This window comes from Panulirus ornatus, chromosome 65 (genome assembly GCF_036320965.1).
Source record: "Panulirus ornatus isolate Po-2019 chromosome 65, ASM3632096v1, whole genome shotgun sequence".
NCBI lineage: Eukaryota > Metazoa > Arthropoda > Malacostraca > Decapoda > Palinuridae > Panulirus > Panulirus ornatus.
In genome coordinates, this window is record NC_092288.1 from 1,112,555 (window position 1) to 1,127,153 (window position 14,599).

A 14,599-nucleotide genomic window follows, 5' to 3' on the forward strand; every position below is an offset into this window, starting at 1 on the left:
TCCAACAATAAGGCATGGGATATAGATGGGGTTGTACGTAGAAGGGTGGATGTTTTGGAAATGAAATGTTTGAGGACAATATGGGGTGTGAGGTGGTTTGATTGAGTAAGTAATGAAAAGGCAAGAGAGATGTGTGGAAATACAAGGTGTGGATGAGAGAGCAGAAGAGGGTGTGCTGAAATAGTTTGGACAGATGGAGAGAATGAGTGAGGAAAGATTGACAAAGAGGATAAATGTGTCAGAGGTGGAGGGAACAAGGAGAATAGGAGACCAAATTGGAGGTAGAACGATGGAGTGAAAAAGATTTTGAGCGATCAGGGCCTGAACATACAGGAGGGTGAGAAGTGTGTAAGGAATACAGTGAACTGGAATGATGTGGTATACTGGAGCCGACGTGCCGTCATTGGTAAACCGTGGAAAGGTCTGTGGAGCCTGGATGTGGACAGGGAGCTGTGGTTTCAGTGCATTGCACATGACAGCTAGAGAATGAGTGTGAACGAATAAGTTGGATGGAATGAAAAAGATTTTGAGCAATTGGGGCCTGAATGAGCAAGAGGGTGGAAAGCATGCAAAGGATACAGTGAACTGGAAAAATATGGTGTGCTTGGGTCAACATGGTATCATTTGGACTGAAACAAAGCATGTGAAGCACCTTGAGTAAACAATGGAAAGGTCTGTGGGGCCTGGTTGTGGATAGAGAGCTGCACTTTTGATGCATTTCATACGACAGCTAGAAAATGGATATGATTAAATATGGCTTTCCTTCGTCTGTCCTTGGCATTACCTCACCAGGAGGGTGGATGCATTTGAAATTAAATGTTTGAGGACAATATGTGTCCTGAGGTGGTTTGACTAAGTAAGTAATGAAAGGGTAAGAGAGATGTGTGGTAATAAACAGGGCATGGTCGAGAAAACTCAAAAGGGTGTGCTGAAAAGGTTTGGACATATGGAGAATATGGGTGAGAAAAGATTGACAAAGATGATAAGTGTCAGAAATGAAGGGAACATAGAAAATAGGGAGACTAAATTCTAGATGAAGGATGGAGTGAAAATGATTTTGAGCGATTGAAGCCTGAACATGCAGAAGGGTGGAAGGCATGCAAGGGATAGTGTGAATTGGAATGATGTGGTATACTGAGGTTGATGTGCTATTAATAGACTGAACAAGGAAATGTGAAACTTCTGAGTACACCAGGGAAAGGTCCGTGGTGCCTGGTAGTGGACAGGGAGTTTTGGTGGTTTTGGTGCTTTCCACATGACAGCTAAAGAATGGATGTGAGTGGATGTGGCTTACCTTGCCAGGAGAATGGATGTGTTGGAAGTGATATGTTTGATGATAATATGTGTTGTGAAGTGGTTTGATCAAGTAAGTAATGAAAGGGCAAGAGAGATGTGTGGTAATAAAAAGAGTGTCGGTGAGAGTGCAGAAGAGGTGTGTTGAAATGATTTGGACGTTTGGAGAAAATGAATGAAGAAAGATTGACAAAGAGGATAAATGTGTCAGAAATGGAAGGAACAAGGAGAACAGAGAAACCATATTGGATATGGAGTGGAAAAGATTCTGAGCAATTGGGGCCTGAACATACAGGAGTGTGCAAGGCATGCAAGGAATAGAGTGAAATGGAATGATGTGGTATACTGGGGTTGACATGCTGTTAATGGACTGAACCAGGGCAAGTGAAATGTCGGGTAAACCGTAGAAAGGTCTATGGGGCCTAATTGTGGATAGGGAGCTGTGGTTTTGTTACGTTACACATGACAGCCAGAGAATGGATGTAAGTAGATGCGGCCTTCCTTCATCTGTTCCTCATGCTATCTTGCTAACGCAGGAAACAACAATCAAGTATGAAAAAGGAAAACAGAAAATTTTGACTTAGGTTAATTATATATAACCATAAAAATCATAAAAAATCCTAACTTTTTAGTAAAGTATAAGTAGCTTACCATTTGGTTTTAGAATATATATATGATACTTATGAAACTACCTGCAATATCAAGAATTATGATCATATATATCAAGAAAAGAGAGGTAATGTATGATTTATGGTGCAGCCACCAAACTGTCCACAACAGACACCACAGAATAGGGGTGCACTGGCAAAGACTTGCATTGAAACCCAAACTCACCAACATAAATATGAAGCAAGGGATGGCATATGTGCTGGAGCATGTCAACAATCCAATTTGCTTCAAGGAACAGGTACCTTTTCTGTGATGAAAAAACATTCTCTACTGATGCTCCTACAGCAACAAGTTATGTATGGCGACAACCAAGCACTAGGTATCTGTCAACCACCTCTGCTCTCTCTTACCAAAATAGATTTCAACTACATTGAAAAATAATGAAATATGTGCCTATAAGAGATGATAGGCCTACACTACCTTCATGGTGTAATGCATTACGTTGTTAGGACTGTAACATGTCTATTATTGTCATAATATGAATTACTGTGGTAGTTTTAACTCCTGTATCATAAGAGTAAATGTGAATAAGAGCAAGGTTATTAGGTACAGTAGGGTTGAGGGTCAAGTCAATTAGGAGGTAAGTTTGAATGGAGAAAAACTGGAGGAAGTAAAGTGTTTTAGATATCTGGGAGTGGATCTGGCAGCGGATGGAACCATGGAAGCGGAAGTGAATCATAGGGTGGGGGAGGGGGCGAAAATCCTGGGAGCCTTGAAGAATGTGTGGAAGTCGAGAACATTATCTCAGAAAGCAAAAATGGGTATGTTTGAAGGAATAGTGGTTCCAACAATGTTGTATGGTTGCGAGGCGTGGGCTATGGATAGAGTTGTGCGCAGGTGGGTGGATGTGCTGGAAATGAGATATTTGAGGACAATGTGAGGTGTGAGGTGGTTTGATCGAGTAAGTAATGTAAGGGTAAGAGAGATGTGTGGAAATAAAAAGAGCATGGTTGAGAGAGCAGAAGAGGGTGTTTTGAAATGGTTTGGGCACATGGAGAGAATGAGTGAGGAAAGATTGACTAAGAGGATATATGTGTCGGAGGTGGAGGGAACGAGGAGAAGTGGGAGACCAAATTGGAGGTGGAAAGATGGAGTGAAAAAGATTTTGAGTGATCGGGGCCTGAACATGCAGGAGGGTGAAAGGCGGGCAAGGAATAGAGTGAATTGGATCGATGTGGTATACCGGGGTTGACGTGCTGTCAGTGGATTGAATTGGGGCATGTGAAGCGTCTGGGGTAAACCATGGAAAGTAGTGTGGGGACTGGATGTGGAAAGGTGTGGTTTCGGGCATTATTGCATGACAGCTAGAGACTGAGTGTGAACGAATGGGGCCTTTGTTGTCTTTTCCTAGCACTATCTCGCACACATGACGGGGGAAGGGGATGGTACTCCATGTGTGGCGAGGTGGCGATGGGAATGAATAAAGGCAGACAGTGTGAATTGTGTGCATGGGTATATATGTATGTGTCTGTGTGTGTATATATATGTGTACACTGAGATGTATAGGTATGTATTTTTGCGTGTGTGGACGTGTGTGTATATACATGTGTATGGGGGTGGGTTGGGCCATTTCTTTCGTTTCCAAAAGAAGGAACAGAGAAGGGGGCCTGGTGAGGATATTCCCTAAAAGGCCCAGTCCTCTGTTCTTAACGCTACCTCGCTAATGCGGGAAATGGCGAATAGTATGAAAGAAAGAAAGATATATATATATATATATATATATATATATATATTTTTTTTTTATACTTTGTCGCTGTCTCCCGCGTTTGCGAGGTAGCGCACGGAAACAGACGAAAGAAATGGCCCAACCCCCCCCCATACACATGTATATACATACGTCCACACACGCAAATATACATACTTACACAGCTTTCCATGGTTTACCCCAGATGCTTCACATGCCTTGCTTCAATCCACTGACAGCACGTCAACCCCGGTATACCACATCGCTCCAATTCACTCTATTCTTTGCCCTCCTTTCACCCTCCTACATGTTCAGGCCCCGATCACACAAAATCTTTTTCACTCCATCTTTCCACCTCCAATTTGGTCTCCCTCTTCTCCTTGTTCCCTCCACCTCCGACACATATATCCTCTTGGTCAATCTTTCCTCACTCATCCTCTCCATGTGCCCAAACCACTTCAAAACACCCTCTTCTGCTCTCTCAACCACGCTCTTTTTATTTCCACACATCTCTCTTACCCTTACGTTACTCACTCGATCAAACCACCTCACACCACACATTGTCCTCAAACATCTCATTTCCAGCACATCCATCCTCCTGCGCACAACTCTATCCATAGCCCACGCCTCGCAACCATACAACATTGTTGGAACCACTATTCCTTCAAACATACCCATTTTTGCTTTCCGAGATAATGTTCTCGACTTCCACACATTCTTCAAGGCCCCCAGGATTTTCGCCCCCTCCCCCACCCTATGATCCACTTCCGCTTTCATGGTTCCATCCGCTGCCAGATCCACTCCCAGATATCTAAAACACTATATATATATATATATATATATATATATATATATATATATATATATATATATATATATATATTTATATATATATATATATATATATATATATATATATATATATATATATATATATGGGAATGGGAATGAATAAAGGCAGACAGTGTGAATTGTGTGCATGGGTATATATGTATGTGTCTGTGTGTGTATATATATGTGTACATTGAGATGTATAGGTATGTATATTTGCGTGTGTGGACGTGTGTGTATATACATGTGTATGGGGGTGGGTTGGGCCATTTCTTTCTTCTGTTTCCTTGCGCTACCTCGCAAATGCGGGAGAGAGCGACAAAGCAAAATAAAATAAAAAATAATCATAATCTAATGGGATTACGAATACTTCTGTCTGTAAAACTTTTAACTCCCATATCAACATAATAGGTTAAGAGTAAATGTGAATAAGAGCAAGGTTATTAGGTACAGTAGGGTTGAGGGTCAAATCAATTGGGAGGTAAGTTTGAATGGAGAAAAACTGGAGGAAGTAAAGTGTTTTAGATATCTGGGAGTGGATCTGGCAGCGGATGGAACCATGGAAGCGGAAGTGGATCATAGGGTGGGGGAGGGGGCGAAAATCCTGGGAGCCTTGAAGAATGTGTGGAAGTCGAGAACATTATCTCGGAAAGCAAAAATGGGTATGTTTGAAGGAATAGTGGTTCCAACACAATGTTGTATGGTTGCGAGGCGTGGGCTATGGATAGAGTTGTGTGCAGGAGGGTGGATGTGCTGGAAATGAGATGTTTGAGGACAATGTGTGGTGTGAGGTGGTTTGATCGAGTAAGTAACATAAGGGTAAGAGAGATGTGTGGAAATAAAAAGAGCGTGGTTGAGAGAGCAGAAGAGGGTGTTTTGAAATGGTTTGGGCACATGGAGAGAATGAGTGAGGAAAGATTGACCAAGAGGATATATGTGTCGGAGGTGGAGGGAACGAGGAGAAGTGGGAGACCAGATTGGAGGTGGAAAGATGGAGTGAAAAAGATTCTGTGTGATTGGGGCCTGAACATGCAGGAGGGTGAAAGGAGGGCAAGGAATAGAGTGAATTGGATCGATGTGGTATACCGGGGTTGACGTGCTGTCAGTGGATTGAATCAGGGCATGTGCAGCATCTGGGGTAAACCATGGAAAGATGTGTAGGTATGTATATTTGCGTGTGTGGACGTATGTATATACATGTGTATGGGGGTGGGTTGGGCCATTTCTTTCGTCTGTTTCCTTGCGCTACCTCGCAAACGCGGGAGACAGCGACAAAAAAAAAAAAAAAAAAAAAAAAAAAAAAAAAAAAAAAAATCAACATAATCTAATGGGAATATGTATACTTCTGTCTGTAAAACTAACATTTTCTTTGTTTTTCATGCTTTGAACCAATTTGGTATATCTACAACATCCATCTTATGTCATCAGTTTTTAATCTGATTTGATGTCCATCATGCTGTGGGTACTGGGATGAATGGCTATGCAACTGTAGCGATGTTTGGATGGATACATGCAGGGGGTGTTGGGGAGCTCACAAATGTAGACCCAGGTCATTTCACATGGGAAAAGTATGTTGAAGTATTGGAGGAGAATATGTTCTCTCTGTGAGGACAATGCTTTACGCTGAGCCATAGCCTTTTTACCTTCTCCATGACAACAGCCAAATCCAAACTTGTTTGGCTGTTGTGGCATGGTCTGAGCAACACCTGGGAATCAGTGTTGCTACACCCATCCAAATCTCCGACCCTGAAACCTACTGAATATATCCGGGCTGTCATGTATAAAGACTTCCCACATGACTGCCATCATAGTTGCACTACAGTCAACAGTAACGCCTTGCAGGCATGGGAACACCTTCAATGCCCAGAGGGACAACAGCTGACATCAGAGTTGGTGGCATCCATGCCTCAACACATGAACAGTGTTCTTTAAGCAGGACAGGATCATACCAAATATTAATGTAATAAACATGTGATGTCAATACTCCTTACCTTACTTATTATTATATTACTACCTTGATATCTAATGAATATTTGAGTACCTCAATGCTACTTAAGGATACAGTCAATATATGCATTTACTCCTTGCTGATGTTGTGCGAAAGAACATTCTAAGCGTCATTATGCACATATTGTTTACATATGGATGATGTCTTTACACTGTCATTCTCAGTTAACATAACCATACAAAATACATTCATATGGAAGATACTAATGAGAAACAGCACGATGTGTTGTATATACTATATTGTTGCCAACCATTGTGGCATGCACGGCTACCACCTTCAAGCCTGGTCCTCTAACATTCCAAAAAACTTAGGTCTGATGTGTCTTATTTTCATGAACATTATTTTTCAGACACTTTTTTGAGAGACAGTACCTGTCATTGGTCTCCTGACGAAGGCTGTGTTAAATCCAGAGAAGAAAAAATTTGTAGCTCTCGCTTTCAGATTCCCTTGCTGTCTATGATCAAATCCAAAGGTTTTTCTGATTGTTCACTCTAATAGTTTACAATGTTCTCTCTGAAGCCTCCTTTAGTAATTCACTCTGTTGATCTGATTCAGTGTCCCTATTCCCTATTCCAAAGCTAGCACCTACTGCTCTGTTTTTCTTCCTGGGTACCAAAATTATTTCTTAATTTAATACCTGCCTTCTATTTCCTTTGTATAGTCTTTAGTCTCTGAATAATGGGTATATGACTTTCTTAATCTATCACTCATCCTCCTAGATAAGGCTTATGTTGCTTTCCATTTTTTTTGTTTTTGTTTTCTTTTCCTATGTCATTATGATTTTGCAGTCACGTTCCTTTACAGTGTTTTTTTAGTTCCCTGATGTCTACAAGTACTTCCTGTTACCTTTCAGGTTCATCAGATATACCAACCAGTCCCCATACTTTATATTCCAGGTATTTCATCTTTTCCTCTAAGGTTACCACAATCTCTGTAAACTTTTTCATAAAAGAGATGCAGTAATCCCAGCTCTTTCATTCATAATCCCTACTCAAACCTTCTCATCTTTTTTAAGAGATCCTTCAGTCAATATCTAGAATTGTTTCTCTTCTAAAAATTTTGTTTTCTCTCAATATTAACTTTACGTGGCAAGATAAGAAATTAAAAAACACTGTCCAACCTAGCTCATCAAAAAAATACATTCTCTGCTTTGAGTCACAGTAAGCTATCATATTACTCAGATATAAAAAGCAGTCCCTTCTGAAATCTCACACAGTCTTAGGATGTTCTCAGCTAAGATCATGACCCTTGGTTTGGAAAGTACTACTCTAGGGTAAGGAGGAATAGTAAGAGACAAAGAGGAAGAAATAAAGTGAAGTAACAGGAAATAGCAATCTTTATAAGGTAAGGATCATTAGAATACAACCATATGTCTATAAAATGAAAGAGTATTTCAGAGAGGTCACATTTTCAATAAAACTTTTTCTGTTTAAAAGATATGCTTATTTCAGCAAAGATGTTTTTATCATATTTACTTATTTGACAAAAACTTGTCTTAAAATTATATTCTCATGTGAATAAAACTCTTGCTATGTTATCCAATTAAATCATTATCTACTTAAAAGAGTTACCCATGGATGGAGAGTGTAAGATTTTTCAGGTGTTCAGGGAGGCGAAACCTTGTCCATGAAACAATGCCCTGAAGTTCAGTTGAACTGCCACTCACGTCAGAAAATCTGCAAGTCATAAGGTTATCAATAATAAATAATAATACATACAATAACAATAATTAATAATTATCTATTTTATCCTTTATTATACTTTGTTGCTGTCTCCTGTGTTTGCGAGGTAGTGTAAGGGAACAGACGAAAGAATGGCCCAACCCACCCACATACACATGTATATACATACACGTCCACATATGAACATATACATACCTGTGGATTTCAACATACAAATATATATACATACACAGAGATATACATATATACACTTGTACATAATTCACACTTGCTACCTTTATTCATTCCCATCGCCACCCCGCCACACAAGAAATGACACCCCTCTTGCCCCCGCACGCACGCAAGGTAGCACTAGGAAAAGACAACAAAGGCTAAATTCGTTCACACTCAGTCTCTAGCTTTCATGTATAATGCACCGAAACCACAGCTCCCTTTCCACATCCAGGCCCAACAAAACTGTCCATGGTTTACCCCAGACACTTCACATGCCCTGGTTCAATACACTGACAGCACGTCGACCCCGGTATACCACATCGTTCCAATTCACTCTATTCCTTGCATGTCTTTCACCCACCTGCATTTTCAGGCCCTGATCTCTCAAAATCCTTTTCACTCCATCCTTCCACCTCCAGTTTGGTCTCCCACTTCTCCTTGTCCCCTCCACCTCTGACACATATACCCTCTTTCTCAATCTTTCCTCACTCATTCTCTCCATGTGGCCAGAGAGCATTATTGGATTACATGTTGATTGATGTGTTTTTCCAACTTCTGTAGTATTTCCACTTGCTGCAGAATAGCATGTATAAAGTGCTTTCTTTTTGTACCAACAGCATGATCAAATTCACAACTAAAATTTGAGTGCATAGTGGATGCCATTATCAAGACTAACAATGTGTTCAAAATATAGCATATCATGGACTGGTTATGCAAAGATATTTAGGCAGCACCAACACAACAGATCAGTGGCTTTCATAACTGTGAGTGACATTCCACTGAGCACCAAAGGGACTTGATAGTAGATAAAGAAAAATTAATGTTTTATTTTCCCAATACACAAATTTTCAACAACAACATCTGTGGTTATTCACTGAATTTACCAAAAATCCCAAATGTTTCTGATCCGAATTCATACAATGTAGAATAAAGTAGCAATAGATGATTACAAAGAAGTTGAGGGGTTGGGGTGATATCTAACTCTGTTGAGGTTGAGGGTCATCTTGTGATAAGGTTGATGCCTCAACAAAGGCAACAGTCAGGTTTTATATTTCACCCAACACCCAACTCAACTCAGACTCAGGAGCATCAAGCATGAGGTGTAGTCAAGGGGTTAGTGGTGCTTTACAGTTATTAGATACCTTCCTAAACAGATTATGTAATGGTTTAACTCATGTGATTAATTATGTTTAGCAATTAAAAACACAGCAAACACTGGCCTATGATAATATACATAGAGATACTTGGAAAGAACCCAAACAAAAGATGGGCAAATTCCTCAAATACCAAAGTCATTTTACTAAGTATCACCAGTACCCTTGCAGTTGCAAGATTATGTGGGTTGACAAAACTTGGAATGCTGCACTGGAGACATTAGAGAGTATTAATTACCATGAATAAACATGTAATAGTGACAGTATAAAGTTCTTCAATACATAAAATTCTTACCTCACATGGAAAATTCTGGAATAATCACTAGCAAGGTCATATTTGTTTTGCAAGCAACGTAACAGGTAAGGGAAGAGCAAACTGTCATGAGGATTCCTGTCTTCAGCTTCGTCAGTATGATTCTGGCTGAATGGGCCCATTCCCTCATCTTGTCGTAGCTTCGCACCATCAGTGGCAATGATGACAATCTAAAATGTTGTTACTGAGTCACTTCTATTTGTCATCATAATAAGTGTAACTGTATTGGCCTGTAACAGTAAATCAATAAATCATCTCTTCAGCATACAATCATCAAAATAATTGTATGCAGATTTAAACATCAAGCTTTGGGATGGTGATCCTAAGTAGAACACAGTTATTAAGGGAGAGGCACTAAAGACTTAGAAACAGCATTGGATTTCACCAGTTATGGAGACTTCTTTGCCATGGCCACCCCACTGAGGAAGTTTCCAGAGGGGACAGGCATCAGAGATATAGATAGATAGATTGATAAAACATACCTTTAAAACAACTGTTAAATCTACCAAGGAATTCTAACATCTAAACACTGATTTCAATATAGTTAAAAAAACAACCCAGTGGGATAAAAAGGGTAAGGCTAGTCTACAGGTCTTTTATACAGCAGGAGTAAGAAACCTATATTACAACAAACATTGCTTGCTTAAAGCAGTACCAAAAATCAAAGAGAGTTCTTTAGTTATGTACACAGCATAGAGTGCAATATACATAAGCTTAGATCCATACATAAACCTTAAAAATATACATGATTCTGGTTTAAATATGGACACAAGCATTAAAATCATTTCAAGCAAGTTTCTAGCCTGCACAGTGGGGTGTCATACATTACTGCGCACAACCTGTTATCTTTTCACCTGGTTTACAATACTAAGTTACAGTCTATCTGAACATCATTTGGATGGAGTTCTACACTTATGCATCCCCAACTCTTGAACTTTCACAACTACCACATAACTTTTTATACTTTTATATACTGTCAGTATTCACAATTTCATCACTTTACTTATTTCTTTCATACAAAGCTCTCATACTCTAAATGTCTTTCTATACACTATGACACATTCATAATGAGGCCTCCAATTATTTTATCTAATCTTCATTACTTTACATTTACTTATGATGTTCTTCTCAAACTATATATCACAACATTATGGACCTTGTCTAAGTCATGAAGAAACCATGCAACTCACCATCTGATCACTATGAAATGGATGAGAAGACCATGTCACTAAATTCTAATCACTATGAAACAAGCTATCAGCTTGTAAACTCACTTTTTTACTTTAATTCAACTCTGCTAAGATCAACCCAGATCTAAACATCATGCTAAAGAGATTAAAAGAATTACCATTATAAGATTCAATTGGGAGGTAAGTTCGAAAGGAGAATAACTGGAGGAAGTGAAGTGTTTTAGATATCTGGGAGTGGATTTGGCAGTGGATGGAACCATGGAAGTGGAAGTGAGTCACAGGGTGGGGATGGGGTGAAAATGCTGGGAGTGTTGAAGAATGTGTGGAAGACGAGAACATTATCTTGGAAAGCAAAAATGGGTATATTTGAAGGAATAGTGGTTCCAACAATGTTATATGGTTGCAAGGCATGGGCTATAGATAGGGCTGAGCGGAGGAGGGTGGATGTGTTGGAAATATGATGTTTGAGGACAATATATGGTGTGAGGTGGTTTGATCGAGTAAGTAATGAAAGGGTGAGAGAGATGTGTGGTAATAAAAAAAGTGTGGTTGAGAGAGCAGGATAGGGTGTATTGAAATGATTTGGTCCCATGGAGAGAATGAAAGGAAAGATTGACAATGAGGATATATGTGTCAGAGGTGGAGGGAACGAGGAGAAGTGGTAGACCAATTTGGAGGTGGAAGGATGGAGTGAAAAAGATTTTGGGTGATTGGGGCCTGAACATGCAGAAGGGTGAAAGGTGTGCAAGGAATACAGTGAATTGGAACGATGTGGTACACCGGGGTGGATGTGCTGTCAATCGATTGAACTAAGGCATGTGAAGCATCTGGGGTAAACCATGGAAAGTTTTGTGGGGCCTGGATGTGGAAAGGAAGCTGTGGTTTCGGTGCATTATACATGAAAGCTAGAGTAGTGTTAATGCAACGGGAATGAATAAAGGCAGCAAATATGAATTATGAGCACGTGTATATATGTCTGTGTATGTATATATAGGGTCAAGTCAATTGGGAGGTAAGTTTGAATGGAGAAAAACTGAAGGAAGTAAAGTGTTTTAGATATCTGGGAGTGGATCTGGCAGCGGATGGTACCATGGAAGCGGAAGTGAATCATAGGGTGGGGGAGGGGGCGAAAATCCTGGGAGCCTTGAAGAATGTGTGGAAGTCGAGAACATTATCTCGGAAAGCAAAAATGGGTATGTTTGAAGGAATAGTGGTTCCAACAATGTTGTATGGTTGCGAGGCATGGGCTATGGATAGAGTTGTGCGCAGGAGGGTGGATGTGCTGGAAATGAGATGTTTGAGGACAATGTGTGGTGTGAGGTGGTTTGATCAAGTAAGTAATGTAGGGTAAGAGAGATGTGTGGAAATAAAATGAGCGTGGTTGAGAGAGCAGAAGAGGGTGTTTTGAAATGGTTTGGGCACATGGAGAGAATGAGTGAGGAAAGATTGACCAAGAGGATATATGTGTCGGAGGTGGAGGAAACGAGAAGTGGGAGACCAAATTGGAGGTGGAAAGATGGAGTGAAAAAGATTTTGAGTGATCGGGGCCTGAACATGCAGGAGGGTGAAAGGAGGGCAAGTAATAGAGTGAATTGGATCGATGTGGTATACTGGGATTGACGTGCTGTCAGTGGATTGAATCAGGGCATGTGAAGCATCTGGGGTAAACCATGGAAAGTAGTGTGGGGCCTGGATGTGGAAAGGGAGCTGTGGTTTCGGGCATTATTGCATGACAGCTAGAGACTGAGTGTGAACGAAAGGGGCCTTTGTTGTTTTTTCCTAGCGCTACCTCACACATATGAGGGGGGAGGGGGATGGTATTCCATGTGTGGCGAGGTGGCGATGGGAATGAATAAAGGCAGACAGTGTGAATTGTGTGCATGGGTATATGTGTGTGTCTGTGTGTGTATATATATATGTGTACATTGAGATGTATAGGTGTGTGTATTTGCGTGTGTGGACGTGTATGTATATACATGTGTATGGGGGTGGGTTGGGCCACTTCTTTCGTCTGTTTCCTTGCGCTACCTCGCAAATGCGGGAGACAGCGACAAAGCAAAATTAATAAATAATAAATATTAGCGGGTGGCTGGAAATCCTCCCCTCTCTCTCTCTCTCTCTCTTTTTTTTTTTTTTTCCCAAAAGAAGGAACAGAGAAGGGGGCCAGGTGAAGATATTCCCTCAAAACCCAGTCCTCTGTTCTTAGCGCTACCTTGCTAACGCGGGAAATGGCGATTAGTATAAAAAAAAAAAAAATATAGAATGTATGTGAAAAATATTTAGAAAAGCAAATGGATTTGTATGTAGCATTTATGAATCTGAAGAAAGCATATGATAGAGTTGATAGAGATGCTCTGTGGAAGGTATTAAGAATATATGGTGAGGGAGGCAAGTTGTTAGAAGCAGTGAAAAGTTTTTACTGAGGATGTAAGGCATGTGTACGAGTAGGAAGAGGAAAGTGATTGGTTCTCAGTGAGAGTTGGTTTGCGGCAGGGGTGTGTGATGTCTCCATGGTTGTTTAAGTTGTTTATGGATGGGGTTGTTAGGGAAGTGAATGGAAGAGTTTTGGAAAGAAGGGCAAGTATGCAGTCTGTTGTGGATGAGAGAGCTTATGGAGTGAGTCAGTTGTTGTTTGCTGATGATACAGCACTGGTGGCTGATTCGGGTGAGAAACTGCGGAAGCTGGTGACTGAGTCTCTGGTAAAGTGTGTGAAAGAAGAAAGCTGAGGGTAAATGTGAATAAGAGCAAGGTTATTAGGTACAGTAGAGTTGAGGGACAAGTCAATTGGGAGGTATGTTTTAATGGAAAAAAAACTGGAGGAAGTGAAGTGTTTTAGATATCTGGGAGTGGATTTGGCAGTGGATGGAACCACGGAAGTGGAAGTGAATCATTGGGTGGGGGAGGGGCAAAAGTTCTGGAAGCATTGAAAAATGTGTGGAAGTTGAGAATGTTATCTTGGAAGGAATAGTGGTTCCAACAATGTTGTATGGTTGCGAGGTGTGGGCTATGGATAGAGTTGTGCGCAGGAGGATGGATGTGCTGGAAATGAGATGTTTGAGGACAATGTGTGGTGTGAGGTGGTTTGATTGAGTAAGTAACGTAAGGGTAAGAGAGATGTGTGGATATAAAAAGAGCGTGGTTGAGAGAGCAGAAGAGGGTGTTTTGAAATGGTTTGGGCACATGGAGAGAATGAGTGAGGAAAGATTGACCAAGAGGATATATGTGTCAGAGGTGGAGGGAACGAGGAGAAGTGGGAGACCAAATTGGAGGTGGAAAGATGGAGTGAAAAAGATTTTGAGTGATCGGGGCCTGAACATGCAGGAGGGTGAAAGGAGGGCAAGGACTAGAGTGAATTGGATCGATGTGGTATACCGGGGTTGACGTCCTGTCAGTGGATTGAATCAGGGCATGTGAAGCGTCTGGGGTAAACCATGGAAAGCTGTGTAGGTATGTATATTTGCGTGTGTGGACGTATGTATATACATGTGTATGGGGGTGGGTTGGGCCATTTCTTTTGTCTGTTTCCTTGCGCTACCTTGCAAACGCGGGAGACAGCGGCAA

At 40.7% G+C, this 14,599-nt stretch overlaps 1 protein-coding gene across 5 annotated transcripts in view; it reads right to left on the reverse strand.

Annotated features, from left to right (window-relative positions):
* Positions 1 to 14,599, reverse strand: part of LOC139746567 (uncharacterized) — a 133,215-nt gene that overhangs the window by 12,799 nt on the left and 105,817 nt on the right. For all 5 annotated transcript variants that reach the window (XM_071657931.1, XM_071657928.1, XM_071657929.1 and 2 more), the window contains exons 13-14: positions 9,830 to 10,017; positions 8,057 to 8,161 (exon numbers count right to left, since the gene is read on the reverse strand). In XM_071657931.1, the coding sequence (XP_071514032.1) occupies positions 8,057 to 8,161; positions 9,830 to 10,017 (293 nt within the window). The remainder of the gene's footprint in view (positions 1 to 8,056; positions 8,162 to 9,829; positions 10,018 to 14,599) is intronic.